This window comes from Canis aureus, chromosome 11, assembly GCF_053574225.1.
Source record: "Canis aureus isolate CA01 chromosome 11, VMU_Caureus_v.1.0, whole genome shotgun sequence".
Taxonomy (NCBI): Eukaryota; Metazoa; Chordata; class Mammalia; order Carnivora; family Canidae; genus Canis; species Canis aureus.
This window is the reverse complement of record NC_135621.1, coordinates 33,993,958-34,017,600: the sequence shown is the minus strand read 5'-3', so window position 1 is coordinate 34,017,600 and position 23,643 is coordinate 33,993,958. Positions and strand designations below refer to the sequence as shown.

The 23,643-nt window shown below is 49.2% G+C and overlaps 1 protein-coding gene across 6 annotated transcripts in view; it reads left to right on the top strand.

Moving 5' to 3' along the window:
* ABTB3 (ankyrin repeat and BTB domain containing 3) overlaps positions 1-23,404 on the top strand; it is a 310,072-nt gene extending 286,668 nt beyond the window's left edge. For 5 of the 6 annotated variants that reach the window (XM_077914754.1, XM_077914752.1, XM_077914751.1 and 2 more), the window contains 5 exons: positions 3,279-3,381; positions 6,025-6,106; positions 11,699-11,767; positions 13,514-13,627; positions 21,278-23,404. In XM_077914754.1, the coding sequence (XP_077770880.1) occupies positions 3,279-3,381; positions 6,025-6,106; positions 11,699-11,767; positions 13,514-13,627; positions 21,278-21,487 (578 nt within the window). In that variant the 3' untranslated portion in view covers positions 21,488-23,404. Of the gene's footprint in view, positions 1-3,278; positions 3,382-6,024; positions 6,107-10,014; positions 11,363-11,698; positions 11,768-13,513; positions 13,628-21,277 lie in introns of those variants that run through there. The other variant, XM_077914753.1, reaches the window with a different exon arrangement.
* The last annotated feature ends 239 nt before the right edge of the window (positions 23,405-23,643 follow it).

The window sequence follows — 23,643 nt, the reverse complement described above, 5'->3', positions numbered from 1 at the left end:
CAGGCCTGAGAGGCTGAAAGCTCACAATATGGGAGAAAATGGGCAGAATATAATTATGAATAAGTGGAATATGGAACGTGTAGGGTTTGCGTCTTCATTAGAGCATTTCAAGTGAGGATAACTAAAGGTTGCCAAGCAGTGGTTCTTTAGGGACCTGCTTTAAAGGAAAGATATTAGTGATGAGTGACAAGGATCCCAAACTAGAATCTCTAAAGGGCCAGGAAGGCCATATAAGTGAGTGAAATTGGTTCCATATAAGACAGGAGGGGGTGGTGGGACTGTGGCTCACTGGAGAGCGCTTGCCTGACTTTCTGTGACATGTTGTCCTCTTGCCTTTCCAATGAGTTCTGGGAGAGAATGGCTCAAAGATTCGCAGGTAGGAGATATTAGCAATTTGGGAGACAGGAGTGGGGCTGGTTGGAGGTGGACAGTAAGAATGAGAGGGAGAAGTTGCTGAGAAGAGGGACAACATCACTCCAAACTTTTTAAAGCAAGTGGAGAAGTGAATTTTAACTCCAAGGACTTCTCCTGTGGCTTCTCTTCTCTTCATCAGGGTTGTTTAGAAGTGTGTGAGTTTTTTAAATAAAATTTTAGTGATAGGATTACAATGGATTTTGACTGTTTAATGCTTTTTTTGATGTGTTGGAAGTTAAAACTTCTCGTTAACAGGAAGAAGTGAGGTAGCTATATGTACTGACAAATATGAATGGAGGACCACCGTCTGGGGCTGCACAGGGGCTGAAGGGTCACCCCACCTGCGAAGGCTGGAAGAGGAGAGTTGGCCAGGAAGGCAAATTCTGTGTCCAGGCTACTGCAAGGTCTGGGCACAATGGGGCCAGGCCAGGGGTCCAAGATACAGCTGTCAGCATGGGGCCAGCAGCTGGGGTCATGGCCCCCAGGAGTCCAGGGGTTGGTCCCCACCCCCAGTGGTTAGGACAGCCTAAACCCAGCCAAAGGAAGCAGCTGGAGTTTCATTTCAGGACAACCCTTTAAGCCCTGGGGAAGGGCCCCCAGCAACAAGCAGGTCCCCAGGCTAAGAAGGGGCCTTATGCCCTCCACAGGCTCTAGGAACAAGACTGTGGAACAAGGGTCAAGGCATTCTCTACTCACTCAAAATAATATTGAGCATCTACTATGACAGCCATGTTCTTTGAGGAGTACTGTGTGTCAGCCAGGTTGCTAAGTGCTTTGCAAAAATTCATTCCATGCTCACTGAAACTCTGATGTAGGTATACAGTGGATATTACCATTCCCATTAAACAGAAGGGGAAACAGAGGCTCAGAGAGGTTAATTAACTTGCCCACGGTCACAGTGCTGAGATTTCTGGCTTCAGAGCCCATGCTCTTACTTGTGTGTTATCACCTTCCTGTTCTAGACACAGAGCAAGGATGTGGAAAGAACAGACAAGGTCCTGACCTCCCAAGCGTGCAGACTCCAGGAGGCAAGATAACATAGTGGATACACGGTAGCAAAAGAGGACATATAGGGGAGGAGGGTGCAGTACAGATGCTGTGAGAGCACAGGTGGGGGATGCTCGGTCAGTCTGAGGAGGGGGAATCAGGCAAGGGTTATGGCTGGAGGGTGTCTGCACTGAAGCTTGAAGACCACGTGGGGTAAGCCAGGTTTGGAAGGAATTGGAAGAGTGTCCTGAGTAGAAGGAACAGCGTGTGAAGGCCAGAGGTGAGAGCCTGCAGCACTGGTGCGACTCAAGAGCACAGGCAGGCTGGCAGGGGATATGAGTGGGGAGAGGCCGGAGTAGGCGGCAGGAGCCCAGTCACCAGGAGCCTTGTTGAGGAGTCTAGACTCTATCCCAGGAGCACCGGGGAGCTATGGAAAGGTTTATAGCAGAAGAGGGGCATGATCAGATCTGCCTTTAGGAAGAAAGACTGTGGTGAGGTAGACCATCGGGTTGAGAGGCCAAGTGGAGGCAGAGCCAACAGAGGCTCTTGCCTGGAGACCTGACGAGACCACGTGGCCCTGGCGAGGGCAGTGGCATGAGAATGGAGAAACGTGGGAGAACCGAGAAACAGGAGGAAGAAAGGACCGTATTTGGGATAGACTAGGTCTGGGTAGCCCAGGAGAGGAAGGGGCCCTTTGCCTTCAAACCCCCAGCCTGGGCAGCAGGCCGATGCTGGTGCCGTTCACGGGCCGGAGGCACAGGCAAGACACATTGTGCAGAAAGAGTCTTCACATGAGCTGAGAACACAGCACATCTCAGACGCGGTTGCCTGGGTGCAGACGCCCTAGGGCAGCAGTCTTCCATTCAGAGTCTCCTGCATTCCTCCCGGGCACTGCAGCTCAGGTGGGCTCAAGGCGGCTGCCCCGGGAGGAAGCCCCATTGGAGGTTAGAGCCACCTTGCCCTCTACCTGGGTCCAGACTGACTTAGGACCCCAGCAGGCCCAAGCCCAGTAGGTGCAGGGATCTTAGTGGATGTTCCTAACCAGCGGAAGTGCTGAGCTGAGGACAGACTGGCCCCTTCAGGAGCCCCAGGTCTCCGTGGCTAAAATGATAGGCACATTGGGATCTGGGTGGGATCCTACTGCTTAACAATGGAGGCCCTCCAATCCCAAAGCCCGAGTTCAAATCCTGGCTCCTCCACCTGTCACTAGCTTGTGCCTCTGCATGCCTGCTTCCCTAAGTGCACCACTGGCAGGGGTCCCTATCTCTTGGAACTGAACACGTTTGCACGTGTATGTGCCAGCTTGCACGGTGCCTGGCACGTCCTAGGTGCTCAGTACGTAGCGCTGGCTCTACCTTCTTTGTTATCGGTGGAGATGAGAGCAGGGAACTGGCTCATGTGCCTCTGATTCTGGAAGCAAAGGGTGTGGGTTTTGAATCACCTGGGCCGTGCCAAGGGGGCCAGTGCTTCACCGCCTTTCCATCAGGCAGGGAAAGCACTGAGCCCAGGGAGGAGCAAAGGTGGGGGGATGGGGTGGCACTCTTAGAGGCACTCTTACCTTGCCTCTAAGGTAAAGTGCGCGCCTTTACCTTTCACACTCCAAAGTCCTCTGCATCAGGCTGCAGCGGATGAGTCTCCCCTGAGGAAATGCTACTTTCAATCCCAAGTGAGCTAGGAAGATTTCCTACGCCAAACTGAACCTCAGTGATTTGAGTGTTCCTTCGATTGGCTCTGGCCCTGGTTTGGTGACTGTCCCACCAGTGAATATTTTGTCACCATGGTTTCCCTGTCAGCTCTTCTATGCACTTCCCAGAAGAGGAATGGAAACTTCACCTTTCTTTCTACTAAAGCTATCCTTTTCCACCTTCCTATTCTAGATCCTCATTTCCTCAACAACAAAGAAATGTCTGATGTCACCTTTCTGGTAGAAGGAAGACCATTCTATGCTCACAAAGTCCTGCTATTCACAGCCTCTCCCAGGTATGTACCGTCCATATCGAAAGCAGCCGAATTATGCATGTAGCTGTTGTTCTTACTGTTCTCTGAAATTCAATTTTGGTGGTACCTTCCCTGGACTGGAAGATTATCTTTTCAAAATCAAGAATTCAAGGGCGGAGGGCATCTGTGCTCCCAGGCTCGCAGCAGCATTGTTCACAAGAGCCAAGGTAGGAGCCACCCAAGAGTCCATCGATAGATGAATGGATAAACAAAATATGGTATATACATATTTTATTTCACTCTAAAAAGGAGGGCAGTCTTGACAAATGCTACAACAGAACTTTGGGAACATCATGCAAAGAAATAAGCCAGTCACAAGAAGGCAAATACTGTATGGTTCCATTTATAGGCAGTTCCTAGAGTGGTCTGCTTTGTAGAGACAGAAGGTAGGATGGTGTTTGCCTGGGGCTAGGCTGGGGCTGGGGCTGGGGCTGGGGCTGGGGCCAGGGCAGAGTGGGGGAGTTGTTGTGAAGTGGGTACTAAGTAAGTTCTGGAGATTGGTTGCACAACAGTGTGACTATACTTAACATTTCTGTTCACTTAAAATGGTTACGATGGTAAATTTTCTGTTATGTTTTTACAATTTTTTCAAGAGCAGCCACTGGCATCAGCAGCAGTGCCTTTGTATGACCCAGGCAAGAGCACTCATTCCCCTAGGCAGATGGAGTGTATTCCAGGTGCAGAGCTTCAGAGCAGAGTGTGGGCTGGACTTGAGCTCCCCGGCCCAGTGTCCTCACACAGTGTCCAGCCTGACACGTCACAAACCTGCTCTCCAGATTTCCCAGAACTCGGGCATAAGCCACCCCGAAGACACACATCTTGAACCTGATTTTTCCCTAACTATGGAGTTGACAGTGGCATACCCCACTCCCTTCCAGCTTTGCTACTGCCCTTTGTCCTTTCGATTTGAGTTGAAATAAGTTGGCCATTTAGAACCACATTATCCAGAGACCTGAACTGGAACCGGGGAAGGAGGATGCTGAATGAGGAGGCCGCCAGAGCAAGCAGAGGGATGAGGACAGTGGGTACCCAGGACCGATCCCACTTCTAGGATATTTGCTGATGAATATGTGTGACCAACACTCCCTGGGTTCCTAAAAGCACCCTGGCCTCACCGCTGCCTCCCCCCAAGACTAAATACAAGCCCTAGATGTCTGCTTTGCCACCACACACACAAAACAAAACTGTACTTTCCTTGGTTCTCCATTACAATGTAGGACAGATGTCATACCAATGTGAATTTCTTAGTTTTGACAACCATGGCTGTGTGGGTTGCGGACACCAGGGGAAGCTGGGCGAAGGGCGTATGGGAGACCTGTACTGTCTTCACACTTCTTCTGCAAATCTATCATTATTTCAAAATTAAAAGCTTAAGAAAAGAGACACAGCTTATTCCTAAACATGTTGACTATCCGTGTGTTCCCCGGACTGGGTCTCCACCTGCTAGGAGCTTACAGGTTTGTCGATCATAGGAGAGCGCATGGAAAACCCAGTGAGTGGTCGTCAGTAGGGAGGTAGGCAGGCAGTCCACAGGTGTTGATTACTCACCTTCGATGCGGCGGATCCAGGCTGGCGTGGGCTCTGGGGATGCGGCGGAGCCAGGGAGGCAGAGTCCCTGCCCTCCTGGGGTGAAGGTGGTGTGAAGGGACAGGATGTGTGGGGTGGGGGGTGCTCCGTGAACACCAGAGGGGCCCTGAAGCCTGCACTCAGGAAGGACCCCATGAAGGAGGCAGTCCTACGGATGGACAGACAGACATTTACATGGTGTTCATCCTGTACCAGGCACCTGCTCGAGAGCAACAGTTCAAACCGCTTTATGTGTATGTGTATGAAATCTCTCCACTCAACATGGGGCTTGAATTCACGACCCCGAGATCAAGACTTGCATCCTCTTCTGACCGATCCAGCCAGACAACCCAACCACTATTTTTTTTAAAAGCTTTTATTTATTTATTCATGAGAGACACACAGAGAAAGGCAGAGACACAGGCAGAGGGAGAAGCAGACTCCCTGCAGGAAGCCCGATGCAGAACTCGATCCCAGGACCCACGACCTGAGGCAAAGCAGATGCTCAACTGCCGAGCCACCCAGGCATCCCCCAACCTCTGTTTTTAACTTTAAAGTTTTAACTTCAGGGGCATCTGGCTGGCTCAGTCAGAAGAGGATGCAACTCTTGATCTCGGGCTCCTGAATTCAAGACCCTCACTGGGCAGAGATATTACTTTTTTTTAAGATTTTATTTATTTATTCATGAGAGACACACACAGAGAGGCAGAGACACAGGCAGAGGAAGAAGCAGGTTCCCTACAGGGACCCCAATGTGGGACTTGATCCCAGGACCCCGGGATCATGACCTGAGCTGAAAGCAGATGCTCAACAACTGAGCCACCCCAGTGTCCCGTGGAGACATTACTTAAACTTTAAAAGCATAATAAATAAAGTTGTAACTTCAAACTCGATTAGGGTATCGTACTGGGCTGGCAGTTGCATGAAGACATCTGGGACTATATTGTTGATATATTGGTGGGGAGGGGGATGCAAGATATTATGTTTCTCATCAGAGTGGAGTTTCTTGCAAACCATGAATGTGTTTGTGGTCTTTCTCTCCCTTGTTTCCTTGCTCAGGTTCAAAGCACTCCTATCCAGCAAACCAACAAATGACAGCACCTGCATAGAGATTGGTTATGTGAAGTACCCCATCTTTCAGGTAAGCCCCCGCAGAGGCCTGGAATAGCACACTGGCAGGCACAGGGCCCTGGGCCTTCCCTGCAGTCATCCACCTGTGGATGGGCCATTGCAGAGCCATCAGTCCCCTACACTCTGGGCCCCTCCTTATACCCTCTCCAGTTCACCATCCTTTTATCCCTACAGCATTAATTGAGCACCTACTGTATGCCTCATACTCTGCTGGGACCTGGGGACACAAGGATAAAGGACCTTTCTCCCCTGGGGTGTCACAGTCCAGAGGGGGTGACTCTGAGTAATTAATCACTTAGGGTATAATGTGGGGATGCACGTGAGAAGGGGGAGTCCACATGCTCTGAGTCCACTCAGACCAGGGAAATGGGAGAGGCCTCTTGATGAGGCATCAGCTGCAAGAATGCAGGCTAAGGAGAAGTTGGGGAGCCGTAGGAAAGCTTTGGGCTTAAAAGGGGGATTAGAAGATCCTAGGCAGAGAACAGCAGGGATGAAGTTCTGGAGCTGTGGTTGAGCCTGGTGTGATCAGGAGATTGTGCTCCCTTGGAGCTGTCCTCCCATCAGCCCGGGGCGGGGGCTAGGAGGGGTGGCTGGGGCTGGAATCTGTGGGGTTCTGAGCAGGACCTTGTTAACTGTGGTTCAGCTGGGGCAGCACAGCCCTGGGAAGAGCACACAGGTGGCTTGAGGCTCAGGCCCCATGGGGGACTCGTGTTCTAAGAGAATTGAGACAACTCAGAGATAATGGGGAGTGGGGAGGGGGTGCGGAACATAAGGCTGGCTGTGATCGTGGTTGGGGCAGTGGGACAGGCTCCTGACCTGGCCTTGGGGGGACAGAGAATAGTCTGGGACTGAAGTGCCACACCCTCCTGTTTAAAATCAGTGTCTGTCACAGGGCCTTGGGCAATTCACCAGCCTTTCCAAGGCCCCTTTCCTCATCTGGTGGATGGTGGAGACGGGGTGCCGCCGGGGGTGGAACAGCATTTAACAAAGGCACAGCAGTAGAAAGCAATGGGGTGCATTTGAGGGAAAGTGGTTATCAGTCTATTTGGCTGGGTTCTAAGGTATATTGGAGACTGAAGACTCCCTGGGACCACATAGTCTGAGCCAAGTAGGGGAGAAGGCAGGCCAGGTGGTGGCTCTTCCTTCCACCATTGATCCTGGTCCCCCAGATCCTGCTATTTAGAGAGCTTCCAGGGAGCCACCATGCCCTCACACTAGCCCCCAAAGCCTGTTGAGGTGTCTGCATCTCCACCATTAGAGATGCATTTCCTTGGTTATGATGAAACTTCAAAGGAAGGAATCCTTCCCAAGTAACTATGGGCAAAGCACTCTTCTCTGAGCCTCATTTTCTCCATTTTTAACAAGTTATTCATTACCACCTCTGTGTCGGGGGTTCTTGCAGAGATTAGCAAGTAGGACAACACGAGGAAGCATTTTAAGTGGGTTGTTGTTTTCTGAGCCGGTAACGCACCTACTCAGCATGAGACCCTGTAGAATAGGTTACTTTGGACTGAGCATTGGGGGAAGGGTGAAAGAGCTTTCTTAGGACAAAGCCAGCCAATCTAGGTGAGTTACCCCCTGAGGTGAGGTGGCAGCAAGAGGAGGCTGGAGCCCCACGTGGGACCAGGGCGCAGGCACGCCCTGCACGCAGCCTCTCACCCCAGCCCCTCACCACACGTCCGACGGAGAGCAAAGTGGCCACAGCCCTTTCTGGAACGGTGGTGGTTGTGGCGTGGGAAGTTTTCTGTGAAGAATTGCTGCTCTGCTTTAGGATTAGGGGTGGGAGAACAGTGAGGAAATGTCTCTGGGGCTTCAACCACCAACGAGGCACTGACCTCAGCTGGCACTAGGTTATCAGGTTAATCAGCGTTTTGAAGTCTCTGCCTCCCTCCCATTGTCCCCGCGTGCTCCACACCACAGTGATTTGCCACCGTTAGCAGGATCTCCAGGCAGGGGAAGGAAGGGTGGGTGCTTGTAAGACACCACACTTGAAATGCAGAGCCCTGGACCCCGTTCCCAGAGTCCCAGATTCTGTAGGCCTGGACTGGGACCCAAGAATTTACAGTCCTTACAAGCACCCGGGTGCCGCCGCTGGTCCAGGGACGCCCAGTCTGAGCACCGCTGCTGTACACCACCTCACTCAGCTGCGCCTCCAGGGAGCTCTCCTCCCACCTTACAGCCCAGACCCAGACCCAGACCCAGACCCAGACTCCGGGAGAGAAGGAAGTGGCCCAAGCCCCCGCTGCCCATCACAGCCACACTGAGGCCCAGAGTCAGGCCTGGCTGACTCCACACCTGATCTCCAGACTGCCTCCCAAAGGGGGGTGGGGGGCACGGGGGCTTTGGGCCCTCCCAAAGACTCGCCCAGCCATGAGGAAGGAAACGTAGGCCCCTTGAGTCTGAGCATGAACTAAGTGCTGGAGAATGCACATGTCCCCAGCTCTCCTGGGTGCTCGTGAGGCGGGCACTTGCTCCATAGAGCCTGGAACTAATTGGGAAGTTCCTGTAATGAGAACCTTGTGGTAGGCCTTCCGCAAATGTTTGCTCTGTGCATTCAGTGACTGAGGGACCGATGTGGGAAAGCACGGGCCCAGCGGAATCCAAGGCCTATAATTGCTCTTGACTGGGGAAGGTTTCCTGGCCACATTAGCCTCGAGTCACTGTAACGAGTGGGGAAGATTTAGCAGGCCCCGGGGACTTCTCTGTGTGCCTGTCCCTTCCCCATAAAAGAAGAAAAGCCTCATTTGTGGCTTGAAATAGGCCAAGTAGGGCTGAATCCAACCCAGAAGGAGGCTCCCAGGGGCCTGTTCACTCCACTTCTGTGCTGACAGAAAAATTTTAGTAAATGAGGCTGTTTCGAGTTTCCTTCCTGCAAGACTGTTGAACATCACACACAGGCACGAGACAGACGGGGCTGAGGCTGCGCCTGGAAGCGAGGCCCACCGAGGATGCCATTTAACTCTGGGCTTCATGCAGGTCGACAGCTGCCAAGAGAAACAACTCCATAAACATGCCCCTTGGCCTAATAAGGTTCATTTTGCCCCCTTGCAGAAAAGGCTTGTGTTGGCAGAGTCTGAAGGCGACTAGGGACAGCCCAATTTCCATCCCATTAGCCCCAGGATCTCCATCCACTCAGGGGGCTGCATTTCAAATCAGCAGCCGACCTCGAATAAATGAGATAATGTGGTGGCCCAGGGCTTTGTGAATACAGAGGCCAGTGTTCGGGGCAGTTCTTGCTACGGCTCTTACTGCTGTTACTGTCCGTTTGGCCAGTGTGAAAGAGAGGTGTTAGGGAAATCCATTGACGTTCATAAGAACAGGAGCCCACCATTCCCTGACATGGTATTCTAGACACCCGTGACCCATGAGGATGAGGCGATGGCCTGTAATGCTGTGTTACCATTTCACAAAGTCTCAGCCACCACCATCAACACACCGCCATCCCTGCGGCAGGGGGCTAGTCACAGAAGCCCAGAGTCAGCCCATGGGAGACTCAAATACAAAAGAGGAGAGCACTCGTGTTTCTGGTTAAAGTGCGCCGGCCGAGTGCAGGCGGTGTGCTAGGCACTGGAATGCAGTGATGGACAAGACCCTGCCTGTGCCCTCAGGCTCTAGTGGGAAGTTGTGGATGATGTGCTGCCCACCCTGGGGTTGCAGCTAGGAGATCTGAGAAGGCTTCACAGATGTGACCCCTGAGCTAGATGCCAAAAGAGGGGGCCAAGTTCAACAAGTAGACAAGGGAAGGGCATCCAGAGGGAACAGTTTGGGCAAAAGCATGGGACTGAAAGAGGTGGTAGGTTCTGTTAAAGGCAAGTGGTTGGGAGTGGTCAGAGTATAAAAGGCAGATGTTGTCAAGATTAGAAAGAGAGAGAAGGGCAGAGTGACAGATGAGATCTGAAAGAGTAAATTGATCCATAGCAGCAGGATTCATAACAGCAAAACAGCGGAAACAATCCAGATGTCCCTGGGCTGATGAATGCATACACGAAATGTGGTACATCGTTCAGCAATCAAAAAGAATGAAGGAGAGATACATGACAGCACGGGTGAGCCTTGAAAATACGACGCAAAGTGACAGCGGTCAGACAAAAGAGCACGTGTTGGAGGATCCCATTCATATGAAATGTCCAAAATGGGCAAATCCACCATGGTTGGCAGGATCAGCTCCAGGAGGAAATGGGAATGATTGGTAATGGGTACAGGGTTTCTCCCGGGGGTGTTGGAAATGTTCCAGAATTAGACACTGGTGACGGTGGCACAATATGGTGAAGACATTAAAACACTTTAAACAGAAGCAGTTTGCATTTTGTGAAATATATTTCAATAAAGCTGTAAACAACATATTTTTAAAGAAAAGTATTATTTTTAAACACACATGCAGAAGGTAGCTTGAGATAAGTCACAAAGGGCCTCAAAAGGCCTGAGTCAAAATGTGGCGGTACGCAGCCGAAGCGCTACTGGGGAAAGATTTTTCCACCTCAGAAAATCAAAGAACTAACATTTATTGAGTTCTTGCCATGTGCGCAGGCCCTTGCTAGGCCTGTTACGTGTCATATAATCCTCATCACAACCCCATGAAGTAGGTAATGTCATCCCTATTTTACAGATGATGAAACAGAGGCACAGAGCACCTAACCTAATTCAGGTCACCCAGTGGTTAAGTGGCAGGGCCTGGTCCAAAATAGAGGCAGCCCCAGAGCAGGGTCCTCGCTCTTGACCACTGCCCTGTGTGGGTCACAGACCTTTGGGGCCTGAAGGGAGCACAGAGGACAGCCCATCCCAATGCCTCATTTTACAAGTGCTCAAAGACGGGCTGTAACCAGTCTATAGATGTTTTCAACACAGCTCCGGTGAGGCCAGGCAGGTAATCCGTGTGTCAGGAGGCAGGCAGAAGGCAATGGTGGAGAGGACCGTGCTCCCTTGGAAAGCATATGCACCACCTAAAAATTAACAGCTTCATGGGAGGTGGTGACAGCCAGTTCTGCATGTCCCGGAGCCTCATTCTAAAGGGACACCAGTTTGCAAAGCTCTGGGACTTGCCACACCATTCAGGCCTCCAGGGTTTGGACTGTTCACACCTCAGTGAAACGTTGAAAGCCTGGACCCCTAACAGCTTCATACTGGATCCTGTTGTGTTATAAAAAGGAACAGGTGGTCCCCTGGTAGCCCAGAGTCACCCCCTAGGATTTAAATAAGAATCTTCTAGCCAAACTGGGATATGCTCCCAGGGGGAATGGCCGCTGGTGCAGGTTCTTAAAGCCAAGTGTTTGGGGGCAGCCGGATGGGGTGGGAGGGGGAAGGGAAGCCATGCTTGCCAGCTGTAGATGGAGAGCAGAGCTCCGAATTGTTTAGTGTGGCCCTGGGGGTGCACCTGGAGCCCAGCAGGACCACAGGGAGACCAGTTACAGCATGCTCTAAGGAAAAATACGCAGCTAGGAAAAATGTCCTGAGTGGAACGTCTCCTGTAGGCCGCGAGCTAGCGGGAATAGCAACATTGGGAACGGGTGTTCTAGAGGGACGCGTAGATTGCCCGGCTGTAAGAGGATTATGTGTGTGTGCTGACACTGGCCTGACACTTTGCACACTGTGTCCTTTCTTCCAGTTGGTCATGCAGTATCTCTACTATGGTGGCCCAGAATCTCTTCTCATTAAAAACAACGAGATAATGGAGGTAAGGAATCTGTCGTGTCATCATGTAGGTAGCACCTCTGTCAGCTCAGGCTCTCGAATGTGTTGGCAGTGTCTGGGGGCACCGGTGTTGGGTTTTGTTTGGGTGCAGGCTTTGGGGTCCTTCCTACCTGCCTCCTTGGACTTCCCACAGGCTCCTCATCAGAGCCCCTTCCTGGAAGGCCAGTGTGCTTGGGGCACTTGCAGTAGCAGCTCTGCAAAATCCAGTTTTAATTAGCTTTGGGGGTGGGGTAAAGGAGGTTTACAGAGGAGGCTGAGGCTAGCTCTAGGCACAGCTGGGGCTCAGATATTATCCTCAGGAGCTATCCTTGGTGACTTCTGTCATCAGAAAACATTCCTCAAATCACAGCGTGTCCATTGATGCAGATGCCAGGAGCTGATTATAAGGGCTCAGGATGACCATCCCTCCTTCCCGAGGCTCCTTGGCTCTTCCCCTTCCACCCGAGGCCAAGAGGCCCTGCTCCTTCCTAAAATTGGATCCCTTGTCAGTTTTCCTACTCAAAGCTGGGAGCTTTGAACCAGAAGCCAAAAGCCAAAATCACTCTGATAATCCTGAGCAAAGGAGCCAGGATCCTGTTCAGGTGTCCGAAGGTTGGGGCACCCAGTGGATTAGAGATATCAGAGCACCATCAGTCGTTCAAAAGGTGACTCCACAGGCTGGTTAAAACCCACACTCTGGGCCAAACTGGGTTTAAATCCAAGCTCTGCCCCTTCTGAGCCGTGTGATCTTGGACATTATTTAACCTCTCTGAGCCTCCATTCCCTTACCTGAAAATGAGAATAACAAGATCTACCTCACTGGGTTTTTAAGATGGTAAGAGTTCCTATGTAGAATAAGGTGCCTAGAACCATGCATGGCGCTTGGTGAGTGCCGTGAGGGCTGTGTATTCATTGTGGAACCTGTTTATCCTTCCCTCTGTGCTCTGTGAACCCTTTCAGGGTCATCGCCCCCCCCCCCCCCCCACACACACACACAGTCGCTGCCACCCAGCCACAGTTACTCTCTTGTCTCTCTGGACCACTCCTCTGACACTTCTCTACCTGCAGACCAAGCTACCATCTGAGGATGCAGACTCTTGTCACACTTGCTTTTATTTTAAAATCAAAATAATGAACATATGAATCATGTAAATAATGCAGAAGAGCTTGTCACAAAGCAGCTCACCCTGCTCCCCACCCTGTCCCCACAAAGGCAGTCCCTTTGAATTCTCAAGGCCAGGCCACAGCAGTGATGCAAAGGCACAGAGATCCCTGCCCTCCCAGGCTCTGTGAGGGCGACAGGCATGACATCATGTCTGGTGAGAGGAGGGCTGAGAGGACAACTAAGGCCGAGTGAGGAAGCCAGACAGTGATAGAGGGAAGTGACCTGAGGCGGGGGGTCCTGGAGGCTTCTCTGAGGTGACACTTGTGTGGACGCCTGGATGAACAGAAGGAGTGAGCTGTATCCATATCCGTCTTGCTAACGGCGTTCCCCCTTATTTCCGGACATAGCAACTGTAGGCATTTTTTTTGCTTGACCTCCTGCTAGAATAGATGTGAATTGATTCACTTTAGCCCCCTTCCCTCTGCCATCTGCCTTTGTGCTTTGAAGTGTCAAACCCACACCTGTACACCCAGCCCTTCTCCTTGGGACATCTCTCTGGAAGATGAGGATTTTCCCCACTACTGTCATCCCTTTATTTCCACACCCCCCGCCCAACCTCTAACAGGCTCTTCTTATGATTTTTAGCTTCTGTCTGCCGCTAAATTTTTCCAGCTGGAGGCCTTGCAGCGACACTGTGAGATTATCTGCGCAAAGAGCATTAATACTGACAACTGTGTGGATATTTACAATCACGCCAAGGTAATCAGTCCCACCCTGGCTGCGCGGAGCATGCGCCATGCACCGAAGCAGCTCAGGCTTCCCCCTGCACAGCCCCAGAGTCGGGGCAGAGAGCTGATGCTGGCCTGCCCACTGAGGGCCGAGCTGCCTGCATTCCTCCCCGCTTAGCCTCCTGCTCTAGAAAAGGTGCCCTTTCCTTCATCTCGCCCCTCCGGAATACAACAGAAGCAGGAACTCGGAAGTTTCAAAAACTGAGTTGTTTCTCAAATGGTAACATGCACGCGAATCACATTGCAGACCCTGACTCAGCAGGCCCTGGGTGGGCCCTGGGTTCTGCATCCCTAACAAGCTCTCAGGTGAAGCCTCTGCTGCTGATCTAAGCCGCACCTTGAGAGCAAGGTGCTGAAATAGTGGTTCTCAAAGTGTGTTCCCCAATCCAGAAATGTCAGCATCTCTAGGGAACTTGTTAGAAATGTATATTCTAGAGCCCCATCCCAGACCTACTGAATCAGAAACTCCAGGGATGAGGCCTACCATCTATGGCTTTGCAAGCCCTCCAGGCAACTCTGAGTACATGTGGTGAGCACTGATGTTCTAGAACTGGGTTCCCAGCACTGGCTGTACAGTGGGCACTCACTTAACCTCCCTATGCCCGGGACCTAGCAAAGATTAATTAAATCTGCCTCTGGGGGTGGAGCCTGGGAAGATGTATTTTCCAGATCTTCCCAGGTGATTGCAGAGATGGCCAAGATTGAGAACAGGTTAGCAGCCTTGGAGATGCCCATAGGGACCTTCTGGTCAGGTGGACCCAGCACCTAATCAGAATCACCTGGGGTAGAGTTCTGGCTCTTTAGCTTCCTACTCCCAGTGGTCTCTGCGATGGGGCTCAGGAATCTGTTTTTTTTTTTTTTTTTTTAAGATTTTATTTATTTTAGAGTGAGAGAGCTCAGGGCGGTGGAGGGACAAGGAGTGAGAATCTGAAGCAGATTCAGAGATGAGTGTGGAACCTGACATGGGGCTCCATCTCACCACCAAGAGATCATGGCCCGAGTTGAAATCAAGAGTCAGGTACTTAAATCGACTGAGCCACTCAGACGCCCCAGGAACCTGTATTTTTCACAGGCTCCTAGGGTCACTGTTGTGATGTCAGCCCTAATGCCAGTCTTAACTCCAGTTTTGGGGAACCTACTGATCTCATCCGATTCATTTCACCTGTGGGGATACTGAGACTGAGAGAATTCAAATACTCTGTCCAGGAACCACTTGATTTTGTTCCACACGCCCAGGACAGGCAGATAAGCATTTGCTAAGAAGAAAGCATGAAATGAATTGAGATCAGGAATTAAAACAAAAAAGTCATCTTGTGTGCAACTGGAGCCCAGGCAGGACACATCTCCCATGTCCACAGTGCTGTAGAGTGACAATAGAGGGGGACTACCCACTCGTTGCTCATTGTGAAAATTCAGGCTGCCTTTGAGATGTTTTCTGTCTCCCACCAACACTCAACAGCCACTCTTAGTGTGCAGACACTTGTGCTAACAGACTTGTCACACATTTTTTAACCCTCACTGCAACCCTCTTAGGTAAACACTATCATTCATCCCATGTCATAAAAGGAAACTGAGGCACAGAGAAGTGAAGTGACTTGCTTAAGATCACACAGCTATCATGGAGTTTTTTTTTATTGTAGTAAATGCCCATAACATGAAATTTACCACTTTTACAATTTCTTTTTTTTTAAGATTTTATTTATTTATTCATGAGAGACACAGAGAAAGAGGCAGAGACATAGAGGGAGAAGCAGGCTCCCTGCGGGGAGCCCGATGTGGGACTTGATCCCAGGACCCAGAATCATGACCTGAGCCGAAGGCAGATGCTCAACCGCTGAGCTCCTCAGGTGTCCCTAACCATTTTTAAGTGTACATTTCAGGTACATGAAGCACATTCACATTGCTGTGCAACTATCACCAGCATCCAATCTCCAGAACTATTCATCTTCCCAAACTGAAACTCTGTGCCTACAAAACACTAAGTCCTCATCTCCCTCTCCTCTTGGTCCCTGAAACCACCACTTAACCTTCTGTCTCTAGGAACCTTATGTAAGTGGAATCATAGAGTATTTGCCCTTTGTGACTGGCTTATTGCCATCAGCACAGCGTCCTCAGGGTTCATCCACGCTGTAGCCCATGTCAGAATTTCATTTCTCTTTAAGGCTGAATAATATTTTATTGTACAGGGAGACCACACTAGGTTTATCCCTTCACCCATCAGTGGACACTTAGGTGGCATCCACCCTTTGGAGACGAAGTCTCTGCTTTTAGTTCTTTGGGGTTTATACCCAGAAATGTAAACCTAGATTTGGCTTACTCCGAAGCACAGATTCTTTTTTTTCTTTTAATATTTTGTTTTATTTATGAGAGACAGAGAGAGAGGCAGAGTCACATGCAGAGGGAGAAGCAGGTTTCCTGCAGGGAGCCAGACACAGGACTGGATCCCAGGACCCCGGGTTCACGACCTGAGCCAAAGGCAGACGCTCAACCACTGAGCCACCCAGGCATTCCCTGAAGCACAAATTCTTAACCCTGTGTTTACTGTCTGGCCTAATAAATGTTTTGAAATAGGTGCAATAATTGCTAATCCACAGAAAAGATCTGCTTGGTCATCAGTAAATCAACAACTACAGGCTACTTCCTATATGTACACAGACACACTAGGTATTTTGGTTACCTGGGGTTTTTACCAAAATCTGTTTTCTCAGAAACTCCTAACTCTGGGAAACGAACTAGGGGAGGTGGAAGGGGAGGTGGGTGGGGGGTGGGGGTGACTGGGTGACGGGCACTGAGGAGGGCACTTGATGGGATGAGCACTGGGTGTTATTCTATATGTTGGCAAATTGAACACCAATAAAAAATAAATTTATAAATAAAAATCTGTTTTCTCAGGACACAGCACATTTTTTTTAAAAAATCTTAAACTGATGACTTTGCAGGAAAGCAAAGTATCTCTACCCAAGAAGAGAGCCTGATTATTAGTCTTGTGGTCCTTCCCCTCCTCTGACCATGGGCCCTCAAAGTGCCCTGTGAACCTGTATCCACAAGTGGACTTGCCTTGGCCTGTCATCTGGACAACATTCCATTTTAATCCCTCCAGGCTCCCTGACAGGCGGCTTCCATAGCTCTCATATTTAATAATGCAGCCTGATGTAGTGTGAGCCCAGGCTGGGAATACATTTGTGCTACGGGCTTGGAACACCTACGGCAGGGAACTACCTCTTTTGTGTGTGCATCTTTGCAGCCAGAGCTTTGCCTTTTACAGACACCAGCTTCTGCCACAGCCTCCCAGGCCTCATCCTGGTGTGTTTCCAATGCACAAGTCTGCCCTTCATGATATTTGCATCAAGGTCAGGGCAAAGCTGGCCAGCCCCTGCCCTAGCTATACACTGCATCCCCTGTGCTCTGGATGCTGCAACACCACTAATGGTCACATGCCATGCGGGTTCTATTCCTGGCAGATTGTACAAATTGAGGCTAGTTTAGTAAAAGATGGAAAAGAAAGAAACCTAGTCTTGGTTTGGAACCTCAGGAAACACAGATGTTTACATGCTAATAAAAATGCTCCAAATGTTAACAAGCTTTTGGCATCATTACCTCTATACTGCATCTAATTGTTTGAGACAGCTGTGGAATTTTATAGAGATGAGAAGCCCATCCCATAAGTGCATGGCTTAGCCATCTTTTTTTTTTTTTCCTGGCAAAACCATCCCAATTTATTCAGTCATGAAAAAGGGACCCTGATGGGGCTCCTGAGTGGCTCAGCTGGTTAAGCGTCTGCCCTTGGCTCAGGTCATGATCATGGGGTCCTGGGATTGGGCCCTGCATCGGGCTCCCTGCTCGTTGGGAAGTCTGCTTCTCCCTCTCCTCCCCACTCATACTCTCACTATCACTGTCACTCACTCTCTCTCTCAAATAAATGAATAAAATCTTTAAAAAAGAGGGGCCCAGGGGGCCCTGGAGCTTCTGATGGCTCTTTCAGGGTATCTTTCAACCTGGGGAAAAAGAAGGCTGGTTCTTGGAATTGAATCAAAGCTAATGCAGCAAGCTCAACAATGCACTGTGCTAGAAAGAACAGAGGTTTGGAAACCAGGGGATTCGTTCATTAGTGTTTATTGAGCATACACTGTATTCATTAGAGAAACTATATTAGAATTAGAATATCATAAGAAATTAGTAAGATACAATCTCTGCCCTTGAAAAAGTATACTCTAAGGACAGAGGTCAGCAAACTTTTACTGTGGAGGGCCAGGTAAATGTTTATACCGTTGATGTTGTACCCCCTCAACTTTGCTGCAGTAATGCAAAAGCAGTTGTAAACGATATATAAATGATGGATGTGGTTGTATTCTAATAAAACTTTATTTACAAAAGCGGGTAGTGGGCCATATTTTGCCTACAGGCCTGCAGTTTGTCAACCATTGGTCTAGGAGATGAGAGTTTCCGCCCTAGTTCTGTCATTAATTATATTTTATATATAATATATGTAAGATATCATATCTAATAGTAACATAGTTATTATTGAATAAATATCACCAAATAGAAATATAGGTATTTATTGTGTTCTTTGTCCTCCACATATACTACCTAGTGATGAGTGACATTCATGTACAAAGCAAGTGGCCAGGGGTGGGAAAGGGGGGTGCTCTCTGGGCCCACAGAATCAAAGATAGGCAACTCTGAGCCTCAGTTTTCCCACCTGTACAGTGAGGGCCTGTACTCTGTGACTCTAAGAGCAGGGTTCATGTTGAAAGAATGAAAGCATTCCTAAGATCTCTCCCAGCTCCAGGATGTGAACGTTGGGTGGTAACGAGCCCTCTCCCCTGATAAATCTCACCACGTCTTCTGGGTCTCTCAGAGACCACATAATTACCTAGTGCATCTGCGTCCTATATGTGCCAAAGAGCAGGGTACCCTCTGGTTCACTCCTTTCATTTTGTAGCTGGGGAAACTGAGGCACAGAAAAGTGATTTGCGCAAGGTTGCACACGGTTTTTATGCATATAGTTGCTGTTGGCTCAGTGAACTAGCACATGGCATCAATGAGTTCATGGTTACAGGCCTGATCCTTCTAAGGGCCAGTTAGCTGGTCTAGGTTCTTTTCTTTTTTAAGATTTATTTTTATTTATTTGAGAGACAGAGTGGAGGTAAAGGCAGAGGGAGAGAATCTTCAAGCAGACTCCCCACTGAGTGCAGAGCCTGATGCAGGGCTTGATCCCACGGCTCTGAGATCATGACCTGAGCTCAAACCAAGAGTTGGACACTCAACCAACTGAGTCATCCAGGTGCCCCTGGGCTAGGTTCTATAGATACAGTTATTTCCCTTTATCCCAGCCTGTCCACCTGCTTTGTCCATGTGGGTCACTGTTTACCAGTTGGTGAGAAGGAGAGTGATAATTATAAATAGTTTACATTTACAATGACAACTAGCATTGAGTGAGTACTGACTACAATGGACCATTGCTCTGACACTCCATGCATTATCTCATTTAATCTCAACAACAGACTGTCAAGTGGTATTTTTTTTTAAGATTTATCCATTTATTTGAGAGAGAAGAGGAGGAGGGGCAGAGGGAGAGCGAAAATCTCAAAGGAGGCTCTGCATTGAACATGGAGCCAGATGCAGGGCTCGATCTCACAACCCCAAGATCATGCCCTGAGCTGAAATCAAAAGTCGAATGCTCAACCAACAGCCACTCAAGTGCCCCTTAGGTATTTTCATCATCCCCATTTTATGAATAGGAATTTCGAGGCAAAGAGGGTTTATATACTTGTCCAACAGCTAGTGGCTAAAGTCATAAATCTGGGGGCGGATCCCAGAGACTGTCCCTTAGCTACATTCCTAACCTGCCTTCCTTAAATATGACAAATGACAGAATCATGCCATAAATCACCCCAACAAGTCTGAGATGCAGATGTCCTCATTCTCATGTTGAGATGATGAACCTAAAGCTGGAGGTGAAATGACCCCAGTCCTGGTCATGTATTCAGAAGGTGGTGAAGCCGCCACTTGAATCCAAGCCTTCCAGCTCATTCCACTGCAACCTTATTGGCTCTGCCTCATTATCATTCTACTGGACCCCCCCCCCCACACACACACACACCTTACAAGTTAAAGTGCATCTCTAGTTTAAAGGACAGGATATTAGGGATGATTCAGCATTTCGATAATTTAGATAATTCAGCATCTAAATAAAGCAGCAGGTGTCATCTCAGGGAGTACTTAACTTCTGAGCATCCACTCTGAAGACAGCCGACCCATACATCCACATTGACTTCTGTGCCTCAAGCATGAGTTCCTCCACCAGGCTCACTCATGAGGCTAAATACCTATCCTCTGGCTAATGGTGTCAGGCTGGAGGCAGAGCCTTGGTGGTTAAGCACAAAGCCCCAAGGACTTGAATTACCAGGGTTCCATTCCTGGTTCTGCCCTTGACACACTGTGTGATTGTTTTGTATGTTACTGTCTTGTCTGTTTTCTCATCTATAAATTGGAGCTGCTAATATGCCTGCCTCCAGGAAACTTAAAGATTCAATGAGATGATGCATGTCAAGTGCCTAGAAGGTGCCTGGCACATTGGAAGCTCTCAGTAAATGTTCACTGTTAGCCCATTAGTCTGTTGGTTAACTGTTCGCTCATACATTCAACAAATTCTAAGTGTCTGCCATCTGCCAAGCCCTCTGCTTGGCCCTTGAGCTAGGGCAGCAATCCCTTCCCCACTGGTTTAGTCTGTGAGGAACCCCGTCTCTAGATAGGTTTCTCAACCACAGCATTGACAGCTTGTGCCGCAGGATTCTCTGCTGTGGGGAGAGGCTGTCCTGTGCATCGTGGGAGGTTCAGCAGCAGCATCGCTGGCTTCCACCCATTAGATGCCAGTGGTGCACATCACTGCCGCCACCCGGTTGTGACAACCAAACTGCCTTCAGGCTTTTCCAAATGTCACCTGGGAGGCAAAAATTGCCCCCGGTTGAGACACCACTGCCCTAAACACAGGGAGTGGGTAGTCAGTGCCCACCCTGGATTGCTGTGAGAGTCAAATGGGTTAATTCTCAAAGAGCTTAGAGCTGTGTCTGTAACTCCATTCATGTGACAGCTTCAGTACAACAAAGAAACGCAAAGCCCAGAGGTTAAAACAGTAAGCCCTTCTTCAGCACATGAGTCGACGAGACAGCTGGAAGTTCCCTCTGGTCTCCACGGGCCTTGCTTCTGAAGTCAGCTGGCTGGTCAGCTGTGCTTGGGTTTGTTGACCCTGGTTGGGCTCTGTCACTGTCTCCTCTCAGTTTCCTGGAGCCACTAACCCTCCAAGCAGGCTCCTCCTCACTTGTTCCCATGGCAGAGATGGGGCCCTGGGCCAGAGTGCCAAGTACCACGTGGCCACCTGAAGCTAGCTCAGGATCGGCAACTTTAACTTCTGCCACATGCCGTTGGCCTGAGCTACTCACAAGGCCAAGCAGTGGAGAAATGGACTCCAGCGCTGTGGGGGAATGCAGCAGAGGGTAGAGAATCAGGGCCATCTTTGTACTCGACCTACAGTAGGGGGTGTTCGCCATTCCTAGGCATGCAGGCAGTCGGGTGCATTTCACAAACATAATCTTCTCCTGCTTCCTGTCGTTCTCCACAGTTTCTTGGAGTCACAGAGCTCTCAGCATATTGTGAAGGCTACTTCCTCAAAAACATGATGGTCCTCATCGAAAACGAAGCATTCAAGCAGCTCCTCTATGACAAAAATGGTGAAGGGACGGGCCAGGATGTGCTCCAGGACTTACAGAGGACGTTGGCCATCAGGATTCAGTCCATCCACTTGTCATCTTCCAAAGGTTCTGTTGTATGAAACGTCGAGGACAGGGAATGGTCCCCGAGGACTTCCCAGTTCTGCTGCTGCATTGGCTTCACACAAACACATACAGAGTTCACCTGGCGTCTGTTTTTGGCTAGGCCAAGGAGCTGTCTCTACTGCCTCAGCTTCTCTTGAATAAGCAATTTCAGCTCCCATGTGTTCCTGTTGAAAAACAAAGGACATTCCACTGGTCTGCAGATCAGATTGTGGTGGGGTCCAGAGCTTGAAGGTCAACATGGGGCAGCCAAGCCAAGCTCATCCGAAAGCACCCCTGGAGCAGTTGAACACCCGTCGCCGGGACCACAGTCAAATGGATGAGTTGAGGACTAAAGGTCTTTCTGGTTGCAGGTTGACAGTTGGAGAACTTAACTCATCTGACCCTGAAGAGCGTTGTGTTCTCACTAAGGACCTTTGTCACTGCAGTTCAGGGAGAGTCAACCATGGTAGCAAATTCATGAGACCGTTACCAATAACGAAGAAATAATTTGGCAAATTTTTAGGGGTGGGAACTTTTTAAAGTGTTCATAACAAAACAAAAACAGGGCAGCCTTGTAGTTTAAAATCTATTTCTAAAAGCTTAACAGTTCATTTTCAATTGAATTGTGTTTAGGGATCTGTGTTTTCAGTTTTGTTTTTTCTAAAAAAAAAAAAAACAGTAAGTTGCAGGTCTATACTGTATAAACATGCATCTGACAAAATATTGCTGACATTCTATACAAGGTAAAATAATAATCTTGCCTTAGTGATCATCGTTACACAAAAGAGGTGCACTGCCAATAATTATCTCTAACTCAATAGTTGAAAACAACGTGCATGCTAATCGTGATTTCGGGGTGAGAATAAAACACCCCCACATATCAAAACATGCATTTGCATGGGCCCAAACCAGTGAAATGTTATGTTTGTGCTTCATTTTTGCCAAGGTAAAAATGTTCCATCACTTCTTGCTAAAAATCCATTTGGTGAAAACTATAAACATATTCCTTTCCTCTAGCAATGATTCTGGGATGCTTTTGCAGAAATGTGTTCATAGGTGATGCTGATGGGGGGTGGGGAGGGCGCACGTCAGAGAATTTACTATTAATCCCAAAGTTTTCTCTGTATTCTCAGAAGATGTTAATAGTTTGCTACTAGCCAGAGAATATGACGATGTTAGATTATTTTTAAAGATGAAACATGTATGATAGGCAAGATTCTTTCTGTATTCTGAGAGTGTACAGTATAGGGTTATCTATAATGAAAGTTTATATTGACAGGGTTCCGTTTGCTCTGCCATATATTATAAGCAAAAGAGATCGGTGAAGTGCCACAATATTCCAAGTAATTTTTGAGTTGCTGCCTTTTTTTTTTCCTCGTCCTTTAATTTGAAACCTAGCTAGAAACGAGAATGACTTTTACCCTTTGGGGTTGGCCAAGTTTCATCGGTAAACCTCCTTCCTAGCATGCCTGTGGGAAGTTGTGCACAGACCCTAGACTCTAGAGGAGCTCCTGTCATCCATTGTACTTGCTCCCTGAGCCACTGTCCAGAAGACTAAGGCCAAGTTACACGCGTGTGACCCACGTCTGCCTACAACATTGGCCCTTAGGTGATTTGGATACACAAGGCCTCTCTTCTCCATGGTCATTTGCAAACCTCCCAGGCCCTCTCATCAGATGAAGAAGCAGAGGGGAAAAACTCTGCAGAGGTGGCCGAGTTCCAGATACACAGCCCATGTGGGCATCACCGCTGCCTCCCACCTCCTCTGTGTCCTCAGAAACGCTGTGTGACGCTCCCTTAACAACAACGGACTTCCCTGTGAATGTCTCTTATGCTAGTTTGGGGCCTCTGCCCTTTGATTTGTACAGTGGCAACTCCCAACAGGCTTCTGTTATGGTTTGTGTGCTTCCTCTGTCATTAAATGATTTTCCCAAGCCGCGCATCCTTTGTATGGTACGGGTGAGCTTTTTACCTGACAGGTGAAGCCTGAGAGCTTCATCCAGTTGAAAGATTGGACGAGGTGGCCCCTCAGAAAAAGTCGAGGGAAATGAAGACACCAGGTAAAAGATAGGTGCTCATGTCGTTGGCAGTGAACCGCCACCTGTCGGCTCTGTCTACTAGAGGTTGGCTGCGCAAGCAGGCTCCAGGGCCCCAGGTCTGGCCTCTGCGTGCT